Source organism: Saimiri boliviensis, chromosome 4, assembly GCF_048565385.1.
Source record: "Saimiri boliviensis isolate mSaiBol1 chromosome 4, mSaiBol1.pri, whole genome shotgun sequence".
Lineage (NCBI taxonomy): Eukaryota > Metazoa > Chordata > Mammalia > Primates > Cebidae > Saimiri > Saimiri boliviensis.
In genome coordinates this window covers 75,691,056-75,714,921 of record NC_133452.1, presented here as the reverse complement: position 1 = coordinate 75,714,921, position 23,866 = coordinate 75,691,056, and the positions used below count along the sequence as shown (strand labels likewise).

The 23,866-nt window shown below is 33.0% G+C and overlaps 1 protein-coding gene across 5 annotated transcripts in view; it reads right to left on the bottom strand.

The window, feature by feature from the left end:
* EPHA7 (EPH receptor A7) overlaps nucleotides 1–23,866 on the bottom strand; it is a 184,847-nt gene that overhangs the window by 9,295 nt on the left and 151,686 nt on the right. The window contains exons 7-14 of one of the 5 annotated variants that reach the window (XM_039467843.2): nucleotides 23,588–23,756; nucleotides 18,685–18,793; nucleotides 17,908–17,963; nucleotides 13,402–13,515; nucleotides 12,145–12,330; nucleotides 11,508–11,569; nucleotides 9,876–10,085; nucleotides 8,706–8,855 (exon numbers count right to left, since the gene is read on the bottom strand). In XM_039467843.2, coding sequence (XP_039323777.1) covers nucleotides 8,706–8,855; nucleotides 9,876–10,085; nucleotides 11,508–11,569; nucleotides 12,145–12,330; nucleotides 13,402–13,515; nucleotides 17,908–17,963; nucleotides 18,685–18,793; nucleotides 23,588–23,756 — 1,056 coding nt within the window. Of the gene's footprint in view, nucleotides 1–8,705; nucleotides 8,856–9,875; nucleotides 10,086–11,507; nucleotides 11,570–12,144; nucleotides 12,331–13,401; nucleotides 13,528–14,001; nucleotides 14,837–17,907; nucleotides 17,964–18,684; nucleotides 18,794–23,572; nucleotides 23,757–23,866 lie in introns of those variants that run through there. The other 4 variants (XM_003922925.3, XM_010333777.3, XM_010333778.3 and 1 more) reach the window with 4 other exon arrangements.

Sequence of the window (23,866 nt, the reverse complement as noted above, 5' to 3'; positions counted from 1 at the left end):
TATATTTAGAAGACCCCATCGTCTCAGCCCCAAATCTTCTGAAACTGATAAGCAACTTCAACAAAGTCTCAGAATACAAAATCAATATGCAGAAATCACAAGCATTACTATACACCAATAACAGACTTACAGAGAGCCAAATCAAGAACTGCCATTCACAACTGCTACAAAGAGAGTAAAATACCTAGGAATACAACTAACAAAGGATGTAAAGGACTCTTCAAGGAGAACTACAAACCACTGCTCAAGGAAATAAGAGAGGACACAAACAGATGGAAAAGCATTCCATGGTCATGGTTAGGAAGAATCAATATTGTGAAAATGGCCATACTGCCCAAAGCAATTTACAGATTCAACACTATCCCCATCATGTTACCTGTGACCCTCTTCACAGAACTGGAAAAAAACACTTTAAACTTCATATGGAACCAAAAGAGAGCCCGCAATGTGGGCCCTTTTTGAATTTTTTTTTTCTCTTTTTGAGTTTTTAAGATCTATTTTTGCCTTTCATATAAAAAACCCAAGTCAATTCTAAGCAAAAAGAACAAAGCTGGAGGCATCATGCTACCTGACTTCAAATTATACTACAAGGCTACAGTAATCAAAATAGCATGGTACTGGTACCAAAACAGAGATATAGACCAATGAAACAGAACAGAGGCCTTGGAGGCAACGCCACACATCTACAACCATCTGATCTTTGACAAACCTGACAAAAACAAGCAATGGGGAAAAGGTTCCCTGTTTAATAAATGGTGCTGGGAAAACTGGCCAGCGATGTGCAGAAAGCAGAAACTGGATCCCTTCCAGACACCTTACACTAAAATTAACTCCAGATGGATTAAAGCAGGGGTCCCCAAACTTTTTACACAGGGGGCCAGTTCACTGTCCCTCAGACTGTTGGAGGGCTGGACTATGCAAGGTGTGGCACCCTTCACACCAGCACCGCTGCCTCCACTATCCCAGACAGCGGTACACAGGGTCACAGGCCCAGCACCGCCTCCAGTGCTGTATACAGGGATGGCGGTGATCAGCCTGTGACACTGTGTATACAGCATCCTGGACATCTGCAGCAGCGCTGGGCCTCTTCTGTGGGAAGCCTGCTGCTGCATGTTTCCCCTATTATAAGACACCTCCTAACAATAAGACAGCCCCCGTCTTTTGGGGGTAAAATTAATATAAGACAGGGTCTTATAATAGGGTAAACAGGGTGTGTAGTAATGTGGGGAGAGACTTTTGGGCAAAGGGAGGTTATAGGGGCCATTATGTTGTTGTACATTTTGGGGAGTATGGGGGCCATCGTACTGTGTAGTAATGGTTATAGTGCTTTGCCTTTCTTCCTACTTCTGTTATCTAACACTGCTTCCGGTGATGTGGGGCGCTGCAGCCGCAGACCGGATGTGCGTCATATGACGTGCTTCCGGAGCCGTTACGCATGTGTCCCGCATCACTGGAAGTAGTATTGTACATGAGGGACGCTGCGCTTTGCGGCGCTGCCACATACAGTAGTCCAGGAGCACAGGATGCATCTGCATCCTGTGCTCCTCTCACTGACCACCAATGAAAGAGGTGCCCCTTCCTGAAGTGCAGCGGGGGCTGGATAAATAGCCTCAGGGGGCCGCATGCGGCCTGCGGGCCATAGTTTGGGGACCCTTGGATTAAAGACTTAAACATAAGACCTAACATCATAGAAACCCTAGAAGAAAACCTAGGCAAAACCATTCAGGACATAGGCATAGGTAAGGACTTCATGACTAAAACACCAAAAGCATTGGAAACAAAAGCCAAAATAGACAAATAGGATCTAATTAAACTCCAGAGCTTCTGCACAGCAAAGGAAACAATCATTAGAGTGATCTTGCAACCAACAGAATGGGAAAAAATTTTAGCTATCTACCCATCTGACAAAGGGCTAATATTCAGAATCTGCAAAGAACTAAAACAGATTTACAAGAAAGAAACAAACAAACCCATTCAAAAGTGGGTGAAGGATATGAACAGACACTTTTCAAAAGAAGACATATATGAGGCCAACAAACATATGAAAAAATGTTCATTATCACTGGTCATTAGAGAAATGCAAATCAAAACCACACTGAGATATCACCTCACGCCAGTTTGAATGGTGAACATTAAAAAATCTGGAGACAGCAGATGCTGGAGAGTATGTGGAGAAATAGGAACACTTTCACACTGTTGGTGGGAATGTAAATTAGTTCAACCATTGTGGAAGACAGTGTGGCGATTCCTCAAGGATCTAGAAATAGAATTTGTCCCAGCAACCCCATTACTGGGTATATATCCAAAGATTATAAATCATTCTATTATAAAGACACATGCACATGTATGCTCATTGTGGCACTGTTTACAATAGCAAAGACTTGGAACCAACCCAAATGCCCATCGATGATAGACTGGACAAGGAAAATGTGGCACAAATATACCATGGAATACTATGCAGCCATAAAAAACAATGAGTTTGTGTCCCTTCTAGGGACATGGATGAATCTGAAAACCATCATTATCAGCAAACTGACACAAGAACAGAAAATCAAACACAGCATGTTGTCACTCATAGGCAGTGTTGAACAATGAGAACACATGGGCACAGGGAGGGGAGCATCACATATTGGGATCTGTTGGCCAGGGGTGGGGGGACTATGGGAGGGCTAGTTGTGGGTAGGGAGTTGGGGAGGGATAACATGGGGAGAAATGCCAGATATAGGTTACGGGGGGATGGAGGCAGCAAACCACCTTGCTGTGTATGTACCTATGCAACAATCCTACATGTTCTGCATATGTAACCCAAAACCTAAAGTGCAATAAAAAAAAAAATGTGGATAAAAGTAAAAGTAATGTACGTTTAGAAACGTGGGTTAAATTATTTAAATAGAAGGTCAATCTGTGAATAAATAAATAACTTCTAACATTTTAAATATTCCAAGTGACCACACAATAAGCAATTACATATGTTTGTTTCATTGATAAATGACTGGCTTTTTGTATTTGAGGTTGCTTCTATTTAAACATGTGCAGTTTATTTCTGATTTGACATGACTCCATTCTAATACTCCTAACATCCATTCAGTCCTCATGATTTCCCACCACCTCCTCAATTATTTCCCTGCTTATAGCTTATCTTCAGGTGTCCTGAAAGGAACAATGTAAGTAGAGTGAACTTTCCTTTTTTCTTTCCCTCCAAATAATGTTTTAAAATGTAAATTTAAATCTTATCATGCCCTCTTGACATAATACTCTTCAATAGCACTCCAAGCTTTCAGAAGAACACTTACAATTCTTGATTCATTAGCTTTCAACACAATATATTCCTAAGTCTTTATATCAGTGAACACAGAAGCATTAAAGAATTATTACAAAAAAATGAGTTAATGAACCTCTGTAGTAGTTGTCCTACTGCATTATAGAAATTTAGTGATTCCTATTGTTTCTGCAGAGAAATAACACTGATCTCACTTCAAAGTGAAACTCTCAGCTATATTCAAAAATACTGTGGTTTACATATTTATAAAGGAATACCAAGATATAACATTCAAAATAAGAAACACTGGTACTTTAATACTCTCATTAATAGTCACACCCCTATGGATATAAACACTTAAGGTACTTGCTGGAAACTCTTCGACCTTTATAGAGCAGTTTGGCATAATCCAAGATACACCCTTTGAAAGGAAACCAGCCAATAGGAGCTAATTTAGGCACAAACTGAACCTTGAGGTTCTGCAGTTTTCATTTATTAACCTAGCAGTAAAACAGTTTCTCTGTTAAAGATGCAACTAATAATCATTGTTAATATTTAATAAATGCTTACAATATGATTGGCATGATTTTAAACTTGAATTATCTTATTTGATTCTTACAAAAACCTTATGAGATTAAGTATCATTATTACACTTTTTCTAGAGATAAACAATGTGTGGCACACAGAAATAAAAGGAAGAGCCCATCACTATCACATAGCTGTTGGTAGAAAAGGCAGAATTTGACATAGGCTATTGGACCAGAGCCCATGCTATTAAGAATGGCATTATACTTCCAATGCAACAATAGGTACCACCTTCAAATAAATTTTCTTGGAAAAACAATGAACAGAGGTAGGATTGCTGACCCTCCACTTCTTAGAGGATTATATAATTGTTCACTGAATTCATTTAAAATATATTTTTATGAAATTACTAGAAACTCCTTGTATTAGCCTTAGTATTTTAATAAAATTAAAAAAATTCATAACCAATTCTATATCTAAACAATTCCCAGAGGAACCGGAAGTGATTTGGGTAAATTAAATTTTTTAAAAGATCTCTGGGACACAACAGAACCAATTCTTTGGCAAATGCTGTAAAACAATACTTGGAAATAAAAACAAAACTTACTGAGAAGTGTATCGATATTATTACAGTATGACCACTGAAATTAAGAAAAAAAGGAACACAATAGACCCCATTAATGAGCCTGTAATAACTCAAAATGGGATATGACATGATTGGCTTCTGTCCTCTGCTCAATGCTCATTTTCATTTCATTAACATCATAATAATATGATCCAAATTTTATGCAATTAAATATGTTGGACTTGACTTGTGGGACTATGGTAAAGTTTTACATAAAACAACATCATAATTTTGTTTCTATCTTAACATGAAAAACATAAATAAGTAGTGACTTTTAAAAGAAAACATGAATCAGTAGTGACTTTTAAAAGAAAACATGAAGTCTCACAATTTAGCTGAGACTACACTTAGGAGTACATTATGTTTTCAAAGCTCTTAAATAACTTTTCATATATGACTTTAAGGAATCATCTTTATGTCTCATATCTTTATGAAAGCTTAAATTTTTAAATATCCCTAATATCTACCTACTAGGAAAATTAACAATTTATTGGCCTAGCTTTATATAGGAAAAAGATAATTTCTTATATTAAGTATTTTTTTAATTTTTTTTTATGTTAATTAAGATACTAAATTTACTACATAGATTTTATTCTTTTTATGCTAGTAGTATTTTTTCTTATATTACAATATATTAAAATACTAATGTAAGAAAGAATACTACTAGAAGAAAAAAAAATCTATGTAGTAAAAAAACTTCAAATTTCATAACTTGAGGGTAAAAATTTGATTTGGAGGAATCAAGATATAAAATGCATTTAAAAGACAGCTTCTATGAAAACCAAAAGGATATTTTCAATTTCCACAATATTTCTTATATTTGACTGCATTTACATACATAAAGATTTTTCTTTGAAAAGTCATTAACGGAAAGAGCTAAATTTCTGTAGATTTTTTCAGAAGAATGAAAGTTGGAAATTTATTTGGAAAGCTTTACCTCTTGGTTTTAATTGCAAATAACTGAATCTGACTGTTTTCATTTCAGTTAAAATTTAAGAAAATAATACACACATTAAAATATAAAATGAATGCCCATTCAAGAGTTAACTAAGGGATAACCTATTTGAGTATGATTCTGGTCATGTGTATGTATATTAAGTTTTCCTAGGTTTTGCTTGTTCACTGCCTTGTCCAGAGTTACATAAAGTGTCCAGATAGTCCAGAACTCTCTCACTCATGAGCTTCTACATCACTCTTTTGTATCTCTTCAGGTTACAAAAACCTTACCTTATCTAGCATTCAGCCTGGAACTGTGTGGACTTAAGTAGAAATGTCACCATCAATTTGCATCTTGTATTCTAGGGTCTTATAAAAAGTCTTTTAAAATCTGAGGCATTTAAAATTTGAGGGCTTTCTAAAATCCCTGACAAGTTCCTAGCAACTAAATTTAAATAATGTAAAGTTAATTGATTAACTTCATACATCCATCTAAGATAATTAAAAAACAATGAATACTTGAAATAAATTTAAAAATATGAATACTGATAATTAAAAAAAATGAACACTGAAAATCTGATGAAGGCATCCTTCCCAGAAAAAGTAATATATTCGCACATAAACAACAGTTTTCTCATGTATTAGGGGTTCACAGATCTAAGTCTCTTCATGAACTCCTACCACAGAGTCCTAGTAAAAAAGCTTTTATCTAGAAAATTTTATCTCAGAATGGAAATCATTATCCTACATTATCCAATTTTTCTCCATTTGCATATCAAAAATTAAAAATATAATTGCTGAAATAGCACTTTACTGGCATAATTATGAAATAATATTATCTAATAAGAAGAATATGAATATCAATTTCACTGTACAAACTGACCTGTCTAGGTAATTTCTCACTGCTAAACAAACCTGTGTCCACATTTTTCAATTATTTTAGACCTTCTAAATAAAAAAAAAAAAAGAAAGATGGTGCCAAATATTTTAGGGTAGAACTAAATTGCTCAATAGACACTATTATGTCATTTGACTAATAAACTATTTTTTAATCCTTGGTATAGTCAGGCTATATTCATGATGTTCATTTTTAAGAAAAACAAAAAACAATACTTAAGACATTTCAAAATTTAAGATTGGATATATTAATTTTTTTCTTAACCATTTCCATTATTTGTTTTTGGAAGTTAAGTGAACTCTGAATTTGTCAGTTCTGTCAGCCCCTTTATGTTTGCATCCAGTACAGAAGGAAGGTGTCAAAAGAAATGAAACTCCACTGAGTGTCTAGGGAATGTAAATATTTCTCTTTCTCTGCCCTAAGGATTTGTTTGTCCAAATTCTGACAGTCCATGAAATCTTTGACACTGAGACCTGTCAAATATTAACAACTTTGCTTCTGCCAAACAGACTCATCATTTAGACTTTCATCTTTGAAAAACAAAAACAAAACAAAAAGCAAATGAAAAAGTTTTATGTCATCATCCAATTCAAACTATCAAAAGATGTAACTGATATAAAGCCTTCCTATTTTCAGACTGGGAACTTTTCTGGTAATGCAAAAATCTGTACGTAAATTATCAAAAATTACCTTACTAACAACATATAAAACAGTCTACATGTTAGTTGTCTAAAAATAACTATCGTAAGTTTTAAAACCCATAGCGGCCGGGCGCGGTGGCTCAAGCCTGTAATCCCAGCACTTTGGGAGGCCGAGGCGGGTGGATCATGAGGTCAAGAGATCGAGACCATCCAGGTCAACATGGTGAAACCCCGTCTCTACTAAAAATACAAAAAAAAATTAGCTGGGCATGGTGGCACGTGCCTGTAATCCCAGCTACTCAGGAGGCTGAGGCAGGAGAATTGCCTGAGCCCAGGAGGCGGAGGTTGCAGTGAGCCGAGATTGCGCCATTGCACTCCAGCCTGGGTAACAAGAGCGAAACTCCGTCTCAAAAAAAAAAAAAAAAAAAAAAAAAAAACCCATAGCAACTTGATATCGGAAATTCTAAAGTTCAAATCAAAGTTACTGATTTAATATAACAATTTGCATGATCTCTTTTTAAAAAGATAACTCAGATGTAACTGCAGTAGTCAGCTTCTATTGCTATCTCTGTTTATACCTCAAGCTTTAACTACTGCAAACCAGTTTGCTAGTCACATCCTTGTTCTAAATGGCAGTGTAGACTTTCCTTAAGCACTACTTATTTTTTCACCCCACACTCCCAAGAATTTGCACTTGTATAATTTCCAGACTCTTTAAAAAACTCCTTCATCAATCTGTCCAAACCTACATCTTAATTTCTAATTACCACAAATGTACTGCATCTCTGTTATAGAAAAGTTAGTCCATCTGATTGGTCTCCCTACACCTTGCTAAACCTTAACCTCTCAACTTTCCAGTGTGCTTCCTTAGAGAATTTGCTCATCAGCTTGAACCAAGGTATCCTTTAGATTTCTAGTACAATCCAGGATACAGTCCTAGATTTCATACTGGCTCTACAGTTACCTAAATTTCATTCACATTTCAATAGGTGGAACTATAAACGCTCTTGGGCTATAAAATGGCAATTTTATAAAACTCAACCTAATAAAAGCATTTTTTTTTCTGCACTTTCGTCACATTGTTTGACAAATGGTCTCTTGGTGTGATATGTATACCATCACATGAACTACCATCAGTTTCATTTCTCAATGAATAACAGTAAGTTTTATGTCTTAGTATGTCCTCATGGCAAAGGGTATATACATTTAAAAATATACTTTTTAAAATGAATTTCCAAGGATATTCTCATTGTGATTAAATTCTAAAGTATCACTATGAAACATTTACTAATATTGATCACAAAATCTAGATTGTCCCATGAAACTAAAATTTAGTTAAACCAATCAACAGTAGATAATTTAAATAAATTTTCTTAGAACACTAAAAGAAAAAGAAGCGTCAAAGACAAAACAAAACATAACAACTTTCTTCCTTTTACTCATGTGGTACTCCCACACCAGCTGTGCAAGTGTGGAAATATTATCTTTATTAAGGTGGAAATATCATTAGTAAGCTTCTATTTTGTCCATAGAACTTATATTATAAAAAGAGAAAGTGATTATTCAAAATGAAAGCCAAAATAATAAAATTAGTAGAACCACTAATTTATGGCAATTAGTGTGGTAATTTGTGGTAGCAATTGTGGAAAACTGTATTTTTAAAATTCTTGTTATCATTTATTTTTACATATTTTTATATATTTAGCTAAAGAATTACTTTATAATTCTTTAAAAGACTTAGTGAGTCTTTACCTACATGTTCCAGTAATAGTGAATATTAACGTATTAAATCCTTTTAGTTTAAATAAATGTAACACCTACATCTTGATTTGACATGTCCCAATAAGGTCTTTCTCCATATGACATAACTTCCCACATGACTATTCCATAGCTCCACACATCACTGGCTGATGTGAACTTCCGGTACTGGATTGCTTCGGGTGCTGTCCACCTTACTGGAATTTTTCCACCCTGTTATAAAAAGAAATGAACATTTTAAATATGTATAATAACTTATATATCATTTATGGCAATATCAGATATACATATGTGCATTTTTGGTTAGAAGTTCAGCAGCATCAGGTCTACCCATCTTGAATCTCTAAGTGTATTTAAAGTTACTAATCTGATTTTTAGAATCCCATTACAAGTTTCCTCCGATGAAGTTTACAAGGCATCTCAACTGAATGAGCTATGTGTCGTGTTAGGACAGGAGTATACTGATAAAACAATGATAGGCCAGGTTTGGTGGCTCACACCTGTAATCCCAGCACTTTGGGAGGCCGAGGCGGGTGGATCATCTGAGGCCAGGAGTTCGAGACCCAGCCTGGCCAACATGGTGAAACTCCGTCTCTACTAAAAATACAGAAACATTTGGTGGGCATGGTGGTGGGCGCCTGTTATACTGGCTACTCAGGCGGCTGAGGCAGGAGCATTGCTTGAACCTGGGAGGCAGAGGCTGCAGTGAGCAAGATTGTGCCACTGCACTCCAGCCTGGGCAACAAGAGCAAAACTCCATGTCAACAACAACAATATCAACAAAGACAAATTAGGCAAAATTACTATGAAAATGGAATAAAATATGGATAATTTAAATAAATCTCATGTTTTCTTTTTTTCTAATCTCACAAAAGTTATCAGGATCAGCATAGTTAATATTCTTATAAATATTTAAAATGTGATTATAGTTTTCTACAAATATGAATGATAGTAACTAGATGTTGTTGTATGTAACTATATTCTATTTATATGAATCTCCCAACGTAAGATAGTCATATTATCATCACTTTCCTTCTTAGCCTATCTATATATATTGTAAAAATAATGATTCTTCCAGAAAAACAAAAAACAAAAAACAAAAAAACAGCAACCTTAAAATGCTTAGCCCAACCTACTTCATTTCTTCTGTTTAGTTTTACATCATTAGACCTTGCTTTCCTGGTAGAAAAATCTTAAGAATGTGAAGAAGTGCAGCAAATGACTTTTTCTTACAGTAGTTGTGTAGACAGCTTCTGGATCATCCTCTATAACTCGGGACAGGCCAAAATCTGACACTTTACAAACGAGATTGCTGTTGACAAGAATATTGCGAGCTGCAAGGTCCCTGTGAACATATCCCATATCAGCCAAATATCTCATTCCAGCAGCAATTCCTCTCAGCATTCCTACTAACTGAATGACTGTAAATTGCCCATCATGTTTCTGCAGGAAGACAAAAATAAAAGCCCAGTTAACTGCATACATTAAAAGAGACAAAAATAACCATGAAAAATATCTGCATGCTAGCTATTTACTATTGCATAACAGGAATTGTTAATTTTTTTACATAATATGGATACCTGTGGGGAATAAAACCATAACATGCTCATTTAGCTGATAGCCAAGTAAGAGAATTATGGTAATCATGTAGTTACTTGTATTATTTTTGTAAAATACTAACTAATAACAGTTTGAGATTACACAAGTCCAAAAGTACATGCTAATTTTTAAGTGTGGAAATGGAAAATCTAAAAAAATACCAACAGCTAAGTGTTTCCCTATATGCCAAAAAAGTCTAAATAATGTAAAGTTATATAAACAAATACACATATAATAAGGCATGTTTTCCTCTAAATGCTAAAAAAGAGAAAGGGGGGACATATTAAAGCCAAAATGAAGAGAAATTAATATGTAGAAAGTGATTGTAGTGGCTTTGTTTTCAGTTCATTTTTCTTTGTTTTGCTACCAATAGGAGCATTACTTATAACAGGGATTCTCTAGGACAGATGTACTTAGCAAATGGGATTGAGAACTGTTTGCAATCAGACTGCCCACTGCACATTTCTAACCCTTTTAACCCCCAAATTACTCCAGCTGAATATAAACATGTTGCAGGAAGGATGTTAGTCTGAGCTGATGAATCTCCTAGTTGATACTTATATCATGGTGCTGCTGCAATAAAAGTTTCTCTAAATCTTAGGATTGCTTATATGTCTAGGTTAAATATGATTCTAGATCACATTAAACAACTTAGCGTGTTCTCTTTTTCTTTAGATTATTTTCTCTTTGCCATTTGGAAAAATGTTCACATGTTCATATTCTTTCTTAGTTAAAAAGCCTCTGAGTAAATTATCTATGTTTATATATTTTGGATTTCTATGTCATTTACAAATAAATCACATAACATTAATTTGAAAAATAATGTTAATAATCATATATTTAACGCTTGGTGTTCACCTAACAATAAAATAGAAATGGTTCTACAGAGCAGAATTGTGATCATAGAGTCAACAAAGAATGGTTATCTTACCTTTTAGTCTTTTCCATGTATCTCTATATTTCATTTACAATTATATATGTTGTTTTATACCATGAATTCAAATTAAGGGCTTCAGGTATCCTCCTTACCTCAGGCAATAATATTAACAGAAACCATTTCTTGACCACACTGTATCACTTAAATGCTCAAAATATTCTATTTTAATCTAGTCTTGAACTCTGAGTATTAATCTGATTTTCAAAGACAATTTTCTAACCTCTTACTATTTTACAATGTTCTCATTTTACATTGCAAAAAAAGTTCATAAAATTATATTGGTAGCAAGCATAGTATATTTAGATTAAGTGGGTAACATTGGCACTTACCCTGAGAAATGCATCTAGGGCTCCATTCTCCATGAATTCTATTACAATCATGACTGGTTTCCCTAAAATAAAAGAAAAAAAAGTTTCAGAAGCCATAACTTGAACTTTAGAATAATTTCCTTTCTCATGTTCCAGTAAAACATATAGTGCTCTTTTGAAGGAATGAATGTGTGAAATCTGAGCATTTCTAATGTTTTTAGTGTTGCTGCTAAGCTCAAAAAGTCATTATATATCTGCTTGGAATATGGTTATGATTCATAAAATTAAACCACATAAATAAAAGTCAATGTGTTCTTCTGACTTCTGCTTTGTGAGTAAAACTCAAAGAAAATTACATTTTATGTAAAATGGAAAGACTATATTGCATAATTATCATGGCTCTTGAAAAGAAAAATATTTATCATTCATTCCATCTATCAGAGTCTTCAACTCTAATCTGGCATTCATTTTTTTCTGTTTTTATTTTTCTTGAGGTGATAACATAAAGGAAGAATTTTTTGATTAGTTACATACCAAGAAAATACATTCATTTAGATTATGCAACATTATTTCATAATTTGATTGTTTTATTACATACATAATACTAATTTCTGACTATCAGTATATTTGATAAAATAAAGATATAACCAGTGTCTACCTCTTGTGACAACCCCTTCCAAATGGACAACATTTGGGTGGTCAAACTGCCCCATGATGCTTGCTTCGCATAAAAAGTCTCTCCTTTGTTTTTCTGTGTAACCAACTTTCAGGGTTTTTATGGCTACTGCAACATCTCTTTTCCCTGGAAGTTTCAAACGGCCACTGCAGACTTCACCAAATTCTCCTGAAGTAACAGAACAAGCAGGCATATTTCAGTTTCTAAATATTTTAATTTTCTTTTAAAAGTAAATGTATTGAATTATTTTTATTAGTAAATTATTTTAAGCATTTAAAAATATTTTCATAAAATACTTGGCACAGACCTGTAAGTTACACTGAACACATTCCCATAGATAGGGGAGTCTAATTCTTAGACAAAAAAGTTGTTTATGAAAATAATAGCATAAACGAAATTAAAACTTGAAGATACAATTCAGAACTCCTTCAAGAAAGCCTTTAACTCCTTACATGCTTTCCTAAATTGTTTGTTAAACAGGGTACTATTTTTCAGTTGAATTACCCAACACTCAGGGTCAACATTTAGATTTGAATTATGCTATTATATATTATATATATTTAAAATTATTATACATATTATATTAATATATAACCTAGACTACCTACTAAAGCATGAGGACACATTAGCAAATTCTAAACATTGTTATGCTTTTAAGTTTGAGAAGAAAATATTTATTAAAGATTTAAATCTGGAATTTATATGCATTATGTCTTCTGGATTTAAGGGAATTAGACTCAAATGCATAATTATTATAAAAATACATGCAAATAGAAAATAATATTTCCTTTAAATAATTCACACACATTAATTTTCTACATGAATTTAAAGTACAATGGCTAATGCCTACAAATACAAGAAAAAAGATAAAAATGAAAGTTTTGTAAGACGACAGTAAATCAAGTAAATGCCCAGAAAATTCTGGAAATTTCTGATCTTTGAAAAATACTAAGTCATTTCATAAATGATAGGACAGAGCTATTATAAAATAGCTTTTAATAGAACAATCTTAAAAATCCAACAGAAAACCAAAACTATATGGATTTTTTGTGCCTCATGCTAGTTTTTCACATTTTTTCATAAGATTTCATAAACAAGGACAGCCTCACTGCTTCCAACAGTTCAGGTAAATGCAAAAGTACTATACTTGAGGGATAATTATTTGCCTGTCATTATGATGTATGACTTTCGATCTTGGCTAAATGGAACAGCTGAACAAGGAAGCTACAATAGCCTTACCTGCACCAATCACACGCTCAATTTTAATACAGGAGGCATCTAGCTCCTTGGCGAATTGATGGACAGCTCTATTTGGGTCCTCATAGGTTTCAGGGTCAATGTAGGTTTTGGTGCCTGGAAATTTAACTGTAATGATGTAAGAAAGCATGACTGTGATGAAGCAAAGCACTTATTGTGCAGTCAGCCCAGGAATTTCATTATGCAGAGTGCTCCTTGGAACAGTGAACTTGCTTCCACATCACCTGATTCACAGGAGTTTTAACAGCCTACTTCAGTCTGCTGGCGTATAGGTATTATCTGCAAGCTTCTATAGGTAACATAGGATCCAGCTGATAGGTTACTAACTGAATTGCTTTTCCAGTAAATCAACAAAAGACATTTCACCAAAATTTCTGACATGCCTATCAGACTGGAGGTTTAATTAAATTCACTGCTATCATGGCATAGTTCAAGCCATATTGAGGTTTGTAATGGACTTGGAAACACATTTGTAAATCTACCAGTCAGTCAATCAATCAAATTAATACACTGGGAAAAGAAGACATTTCATTTACAGGTAGCCTACTACACTGACAGCAATATTAAAAACATTTAGACATCTTACTGGTTCTTTTGATTTATTTTTTTAAAGACCATCCACCTTTGACATATACATAAAAATTAATACAAGATGTGAGGGACTTCCATCACAGAATCAAAGAAATATCTTCTAAAGACAGTTTCATCTTCACCTTCAAGGGCAATAGAGGCCAGATATACAAAGTGCAGAGTAAAGTTAGAAAATTTACAATGTTCCTGGGATCTGTTAACCAAGTATGACAGCGATTTGAAAGAGGAATCATTTATACGAACTTTCAATTATAAGGCTCTGGAAGATCTTAACTGCTGAAGAGGTAGCCAATATGCCTCACGAAAGGTAGTCAAAATGCAAACAACATAGAATCATCTTAAAAGTTAAAATCTTCTTAAAATGCACCCAGAAGCATGCAGGTAACAGATAATGCTATGTCAACTTTAAATCAAATTCAATTACAATAATGTATTCCAAATCTAATCATTTGGTAAAAGACAAAGATAAGATAGATAGGCATATATTTGGTTATATTAATGCAATAAAAAAATTACACTATATCCTCAAAAAAAAAACTTTATTGTTTTAACAAAGCCACTGAACAATCTTCATCAAATCTTACTATTTGGAGAACAATATATTTCTTTATATATTACACTGCAGCCTAACTGTGCTTATGTCATCACATTAAAATTATATTTTAAAAATAAACACATAACAAAAAGAAGCAGAATGTATAAAGGAAAATGGGATTTAAAAATCTTGATTTATTCTGCTGTAGTTGATTGTTTATCCAAAATTGATTGTCTTAAACAATTATTGTTGCAGTTTATAAAACTGACAGATGCTCATTTGTTACTAAAGCTGAACATGAAAAAAAAAAACACACGAGAAGAAAAGAGAGAGGGGATAGAAGGAGAAAAGAGAGAAGGAGTATAGGGAAAGGGGGAAGAGAAAAAGAGAGAAGGGAAGAAAACAATAGGTTAACCTCCTAGATTGGCAGGCAGATGGAGAATGAGCCATCTTCTCCCTTTTTATTCTTTCTTTCTTTCTTTCATATTTTTTATTTTGTTTTGATAAGGGAGCTAGATTGGAGGTAACCTTCTGCATCTCAAATGGTCTCTGATGGTTCCTTATTCAAGCTGTCATAAAACATTTTGACAGGCCAGAGCTATTTTGGCATAAAAACATGAAATACTGCCCAGCTTGGATTTGAAGACATTGTTAGAAGAAATGGTAGGAGGAAACAAAATGTAAATTGGAACTGCTTCACTAAATTCCTCCATTGTGTTTATATCTTTCAATGTAGCACTTGGGGCCATGGTGAGTTAAGGGCACCTGATACAAATGACTGGACATTCTGTTAAATTCGGTGCTCTAAAAGCCAGTTAAATGGTTGTTTTCAAGTTTCTGTGAAAATGCAGTCTGGTGTTTTAGCACCTGGGAAAATTGTCCATGTACTAAACAGAGGAATAAAAACACACCAAGTTGTAAACAGCTGGTTACCACAGTATTATACTTTCTACATTCAGTAATCATAAAATCAAACCAAATACTTGGTTTTAATCAAACGACTAGAAAAGATATCCTTGGAAAATGATGATTCAAAATATTAAGAATTAACCAGGATAGGATATGTTAAGTGTACTTTTCTCATTATTCATTTAAAATGAACGTTTTAAAATAAGGACAATATTGATGTTATATCTAAATATTATGATGACCATAAGTTGAGTATGAGCTTTTGCATTTAAAAATATTATTTCCATTTCTCATGAAAGTTAAACATCTTTAAACCACCATTGCTACTTTTCTCTAAAGATGAAAACTGTTCATATACAGCAAGCTTATCTTGTCTATATCAGCAAGTAAGGCATGCAATTATATATTTTCTAATTACAAACTGGATGTGGAATGTGACAAAAGTTAATGGCATATAAAAATATTAAAACTGAGTGATGACAATTAAGTATAAGGCAATACAACAAATTTTGGATAAGCCATGTTTCAACTGAACTTCTATATTAACCTGCAAGTTAAAAACAAATAAACTGCTCTATGTGATCATTTGGGTCTCAAATATGCTCAATAAATAAAAGAAGAGTGGCATACTGATTATGGTAATATTAAATAATTGTGCCATTAAATTATTCGCATATGGGCAGGACCAGGGATTCTAGGAACTACAGTCTTATGTTACTCTTCTATGTACATTCTACACTAGGAATAAAATTTAGGCATTCAAGTTTTGATCCACTCCTTCCTGTTTGGGGAAGAGTTAAACATGTTCTCACATGCCATTAAATAGAAACAAAAAAGGGTAACCTCCACTTTTTCCTATATTTCCTCTGGCTATAAACTACCTATGCTGCTCTCTTCACTGAGGCTTGTCACAGAAAAATTAATGCCAGATTAGCAAAAGGAAGTTCCAACACTGGGGGCATATCAAATAATCCCAAGTGGGGTATAGAAACACACATCTTCAGTCATAATCAGGGATATATTTAAGTTTTTTGAGGCTTAACCGTTATACAGTTTGGGATACTTTTTTAGGGAAAGGAATACATGATCATATAGGCAAAATTGCTATGGCACTCCTAGGGCCTAAAAATGGCCCGTGAAAGTGAGGCCTTGAATATTAAACTTTATAATAAAGTCACTTCTGGGCCTACCATTAACTTTAATTTGTAATAAATTGTACTACCCTACATGCTCTTCCTGCCATGAGTGATTGAGATTCAAGAGAATTTCTTATTCAATTTAGATTTGTATTATGTAAAACCACTTCTATTTGAAAACAAAAGGGAACAGTGGGTTCAAAAATACAAACACATTAAGAAAATCTAGGAATAAGAGCTTTTACAATTTTTGTATTTAAACCACACATTGTCATTTATTTGAGGTTTTTTTTAAAGAATCACAAAGAAATTCTAAAATTAATTAGAAACTCTTGATGGAGGCTTTATAATCTTACAACCTTAGGCTTTTATAATCTTATGACTACAGGACAGTATCTTCATAGATATTGACACAAGAATCTAATAAATAGCACAATAAAAGATACAATTCTTATGTTTTATGTCATGGGAAATTTATCTACACACAAGAACATTTGCTAAAGATATAGGTACTACAGAATAACAATAAACTTGGCTTTTAATATTTTCAAGGATAAACATGGGAAAATGGATTTGGGTCAGACCATCATTAATTATCAGAACTGAAGTCATTTGGTTGTTAGGTTTCGGTTTTGCCTACATAAAGTAATCACATTTACTCTCAGTGCTTTTATTTTCACATGCCATCCTTATTGCAACAAAAATAAGATTAATGCAGATAGACATCTACTTTCTTTGGGTCCCTAAGCTTTCTTCTAAATATGATTTCTAAAATGAATTTTTAAGAATAGGCTAACTCAAATCCATGGAAAACAACAGAGGTTTGAATCTTATTATTATACTATTTATGTCCTGTGAAATATCTATCCGGGATAGGTAGTTAATAATAGCTGAAGAGAAAGAGGATCCTTAATTTAGCCCTTCATAGTGGCATAACTCATTGGATTAAAAAAAGGGCCTATCCTTGTAATCTGAAATGACATTCCTTAGCTAGAGAATGGGCACATGCAACATTTAGCGTATTATTATTAGGATGGTAAGAAACATTTGGGCAAAGTTTGCAAAAGGAAACATTGTGATGTAAAAGCAGCAGAATATCCTGCAGTTATATGACATTTCTGAATATATTTTATTTTTTCGAATTCACATCACACGAATTTAATTCTAAACATCTTATTCAAATGCTTTAACGCAACATTCTGAGCTCATGGTATAATTTCAAGTATGACGCATGAGGACTTTGTTAATGTCAATGCTAATAACCATATTTTTCTATTAATAGGGGTACATTATAATAAAGAAAAGCCAAACACTTACAATGAAAGTAAAGCTCTTCATCCCCTTCTTGGTCAGCTTTGCTATAACCACAGTGCCTGTAGGAAAGCAAATTCATGACAAACTCAGTGATCTCACTTTATATATTTAAAATTCAGTACAATGTACCTTAGTTACTTAGCAACTTACTAGAGTTGTAAATTAAATATAAAAATTTACTGTTCATAGTTAATGAATCCATTTAGTAATAACATAGCAATTCACACGATTACAAAATACACTGCAGGAAGCAAAGACTTTTTGTGATGCAATGCAAAAGAAACACTAAAAAATAAATTTAGATTGAATATACAAATTCAATATATGATTTGAATCCACAAAGTTCAATTCACAAAAATATTCATGAGTCACAAATATTCACAAGTGAATGTTTACTTCTATTTCTTTTTGGAAAAAAACAGATTTTAAATGTTTTCCACAAACATTTATTTTAGTAACTAAAAGAGTAAATTCTACAGGTATATTCTATATTTACGATGGTGTATTCTACATTTACTATGAAAACTTAACTCTGAAAATGAGCAATAAAAATTCACCCAATTAAAACTGTAATACTCATTCCCTTAAACTAAAGGCAGTAATCAAACTTATATTCCATTTTGATCTTGAAAGAATGACACGTTACTGACCTTTAATGTTTTATATCAAAGTATGTTTGCTTTTACTATTTAAAATTCTATTACACTAAGTAATAGGCTGACATAATTCTCAAAAAGCAATACATTTTATGTTAAAGATTAGAACAACTTGGTGTTCTACCTTCTCCCAATGATGAAGCCAAAGACCATGAACACCAAAATGATGGTCCCAGCCACAGCAACCACAGCAATGATAATGACAGGATTCTGTTCACTGGAGACAGCTGTAGCTGTAAACAGAGGAAATAGGCTCAGAAATACTTGATACCATGCAAGAACTTGAGAGGTTAAATAAAATTAGAGATATCTTTTCTATTTAATTCATTCTAATTTTAAATAAATGCATATTCTAAAAATGTGCATGTAAATAAATGTTTATTTCTGCATTTTTAAAGAACTGGTAAGGAGAATACTTTCATACGTTTTCCATTTATCAATTATAAAAGAAACCAATAAATGTCTTATTGATTGACTACATTCCTACTTAGTGTTGAAAGCTTAGTTATAAATCAAGAGATAGACACGTCTGACCTGAAAGTGCTATTAAATCCTTATTTTTCCCTCAGCAAGGCATTTGATTGTGGTCCCTTTGTGTCTTCTTTTTTTTTTTTTTTTTTTTTCCTGGTATGTGAAATTAGAACCAAAATACATACCTCGTGTATTTTTTAAAGTACCTTAATACATATTAAATGCTTTATCTCTCATATCAATTTAAATAGAAAGCATCATGTAATCACAGTTAAACATCATGAATTTATAGTCCACTGTAATTCAGGAAAAAGATGAGCCATATTATCTGTGTTAATTGTCATAAAGTATGTAGTAAACACACTGCACAGTTTAAGAATACAAAGTAGCTAGTCTATTTTAGAAAAAGCAAACTTTCTGCAAGTACTTTAAAAAACACTATCATTATCTAATTGCAGACACTTCCTGTATAATACTAAACGATTCTTCCGTGCTCATTAGGGCAAATTCAGCTGAACCTTTCTGATAGTCTCTTTGGGAACAAATACATGTTGCATGTCTTTTAAACACCCGCTTAAACATAGAATTTTTGTATTTATCACTTCCAGTTTTCCAAACTGGTGATTCACAATTGTCATTTTTTCCCAGTCTTTTATTTTTAGTAGCAATGCAGCCTTTATAAAATCATCAAATGCCTATGAAACAATGAAAATGAATATTCCAATAAATGACACAGTTGTAAATATCATATATAATGTCAAACTAACATAATTTGCTTACTCTGAAACAATCAACAGCTGCAATCTTTAAAGCAGGATGGAAAATACCATTCCTTCTTGTTAATGGCAAGGGACTAGATCGCTGGAGTAGTAAATCATAGGAAGGCAAAACATATCTTGCCACAATAGGAAGTATAAAGTTTTTTCAGATTGGCCTTTCTCCAGTTTATCTGTCTATCTCCCTTTGACAATTTATATCTTAATTTCATAAAACTATGCTAACAAGAGGTAGCTCCTGTACTGAAAAACAGTAAAAATAGCTCTGGTCTAATAGATACTTTCTGAACAAAGAAGATTATACACATTCTCTAATTTATCACCTACTGAATTGCTCCCTGAGGGAACTTTAAAAGGTTAAAAAAACAAAACAAAACAAAACAAAACAAAAAAACAGAAGAAAACAACTTTCAAATACTAATTTCTGAATTACACCCTATTATCACACAACAGAGATAAAAGATGAGTTCAAGTATTTAAAAAAATTTGCGTTTTTTTTTTTAAATCTGCTTTGTATACACGATTTAAGATAGGAAAATAATGGAGTAGTTCTAGTTGTAAGGAAGAAAAAATTATACCACATATGTTATGAAATTCTTTCCATTTAATCAATGTGTCCCATGGGCCTAACTCTGTTTGTCTTAGGCTCAGTTTTTCCCTTCGCTTCAGAAACAGAACCCTAATGAGAAAAATGAACTCAGGTGAATGATGAATCAGAATTTGTGAATATTTATTTATACATTTTTTTATATTGTCAGGGTCATTCTTTTTAATCTTTCCATAGATGACATTATGCTTAATATTTCCATCTATTTCATGGGCAATACATTTTAAAAGTAATTTGCTAAGGTTATAGTCAGAATACCATAGTTTAAAAACTCTAAAAAGTAGATTTGATACTGCATAGATGGGCATTTTAGAAGGTATGTGCAATGGGAGGGATGGTCAAATTTCTCTTTACACAGTACTCAAGTGACTTCTTTTAGGCTGCATCTTCCCTTCTGCCCGGCTTTCTGGCACAGCGAGTCACTGCTCCCTGACATGGTGATAACATTGGACCACGCATTCCACCAGTGCTTAACTGTGTGGCCAGAATATGTGTACCTGCCCCTTTCTTTCAATAAACTTTCCATAAAGATCATGAACTGTGTGTTTCTGTGCCTGCTTAATTCTTAGCATAGAAGCTTGTGCTGACTCAGTGGTTCTCAAAGAGTAGTCTGGGAAACCCTGAGAGTCCTCAAGAACTTTTCATAGAGTCTGCAAGTTCAATATCATTTCCATACAATATGAAGGCGTTATTTGCCTTTTTTACACTCATTTGCTTGCAAGTGTTCAGTTAAGATTTTCAGAAGGTGTATGGCATGATCATACCATGACTCTGATAGCTAATAACATGTGTTTGTGTGTTCTTGTGTTTTTAAAGTTTCCACTTTAATTTCTAAAGTGGTGAATAGTAACAATTTCTATAACTAATATAAAATATTTTTTGATATCCATAATATTTTTTTAATAGTAAAAGGGCTACAGGGATGGAAAAGTTTGAGAAAGGCTGTGTTTAATAAGAGCTTAAACTTGAGACTTTCCATGTTAGGGACTATCTTTGATACTTTGTATATATTAACTTAATTAATCCTCAGAATATTTTGTGAGTTGAGTAGTATTATTCTAGAAATTAGGGTACAGAGATCTGTACCTCTGTCCCTCGCTCATCCAAACTGGATGTGGCAGAGCAGAGACTTGAAACCAGGCATCTCTCTACTGGCACGGATTGATACTAATAATTCATTCTCTGTTGATCAGTGTGAAGTATTCATTTATTGCTAATTTACTGAGTGCCTTGTGTCCCTGAAACCATAGTGGGCACTGGCAAGACAACAGTAAGAAAAAAAGACATGGCTTCTTCTTTCATCAACTTTATATTCCAGTGGGAGAGAATATATGGATAGCAAAAATCACCAAATTCTAATGCGAAAATCCATTCTTAGTATACATTTCATGTGATCTTTCGGGTTTCACTATTTTAACTAATCTCTGAGTCTTGGTTACTTCTTGTTTAAATAACAAAAACAGTATCTAGGAATATCAGCATTCATTAAATAATAGTTTGGTCTAATATTCTCAATTTAGAGACAAAGTCAGAAAAAGGCATAAATTCATCTTGAAACTTTTGAAATCTAAAAGTGTTTTTAAATAATAAGAAATGGTTAGGTAAATATGAGATAACTGACATTTGAACTTTAAACTATTTACTAAAATATGGAAAAAACATAATTTGAATTATCTTATTACATTTGAATTAACAAGGTGATATCTTCATCTAGATCTGAGCTGAAAACCTCTAGAGCCCATTTTAACACTAACCACTCAAATGTTTAAATGTTAAAATCTTAACTTAAAATGCTTTAATGTTTTAGGGAACACTAAACTTTGATACTCTGATTCTTAATCTTTCGTAATTATTTAAAAAGAATAATTATGAATAATGATATGTTCACATCAAATTATGCAGCAAATTTTTAAATTGATGCCTTTATGTCTACAATTCTATATGAATGATTTATATGTCAAAATGATTTCAACATACATTTTATTATTTGTGGCTATGAGAGTTATAGATTCCTTTTAAAGGTAACAAAATAAGTGGAAGAATAACACTGTTAGCATTAGTTAATTCAAAGGATATTTATAAATTTACTCCACCTTTTAAAAGATCTGTACAATTCTTTCTTCAAAGTCAAAATAACTCTATAATCAAACTTGTCCTGATCTAATTTGTTTAAATTTTTTTAACTAAGAAAAGTCACATAACGTTTTCCAAATGATGTTTGATTAGAATTTTGGAGGAATGCTGGGTTGGCAAGGAGAACAGGTAACAGCTGGATAAACCATGTGCCTGAGCAGTAACATCAGGAGGAATCAAAACTCCAAAATACAGAAACACGTACTGAGACCTGAGCCCTGCTGAGGAGCAACCCGCATCGTATTCAGGGTGTTCTGAATTTGCACTCTTACAGCAAATGGGTACATGCATCCCAAGATACATGTACGTACTTCTTTTACACTATATACACATGCAATTTTACTATAATCTTGATGCATTATAAAACACAAAATGATAAAAGGGCTTACAAGTACTGGTTATGTTCTATTTTTAAGATGAGTGGTGGGCATATAGATATTCCTCTAATTATCTCCCTTATATTTTATATATACTTTAAATATATTCTTTAGTATGCATGAATATTCCATAACAAAAATGAACAATGTCAAAAATAAAAACAAATATAAGTTCTAAGATCTTCCTAAACTCTAATTTTTGAAATCATTGCTAAAAGGCAATTAATACAGGTTCTTAGATACAATCTTTATCTTGTCAACCTCATTACACATTCTGGCTTTATTTGTGGGTCTCTGTGAAGTAGCAGCCTTGATGGACACACTTAAAATATGATTGTTTTGAGGTCGACAAAAACATCTTGTGTCAATACACAAATTGAATCAGTCCTGCTTCTGTTTTTAATTTCACCATTTTCAAAAAATAAATCCAGTATGCATTAAATAAAATCACAGGGTTCTAAAATTGCTAAACAAAACAACAATTATTAAATTATTATTAGGAACTTTTATGAAATACATGTATATGCACACATGTTTATTTTTATATGTAAAAATCATGAAGATGCAAATGATCACTACAATACTAAGTAAATATTAATATATGCTAGAGTTATTGAGTATAAGAATCCAAACCAAAGGCATAATTACCTTCAAACATTTTACCTGTAGCTTCCTCTAGTGTAGCAACGTCAAGTCTGGGGCTGTAATTTCCATAACCAGCAGCAGTAAAAGCTCGAATCTGGAAAACATACACTGTTCCTGGTTTCAGATTATTAATGGAAGCTGAAGTAGACTTGGTTTTTACTGTTGAGTAGGTCCGTTCCCTTTGATCCTAGAAACAATATTTAGAGGAAATATTTAATTGTGATTGCAACCAGACAATTTGACAGCCAACTGTTTCAATTTAATTCAATTTGTTCCATTGTTTTTACAGAGGCAACA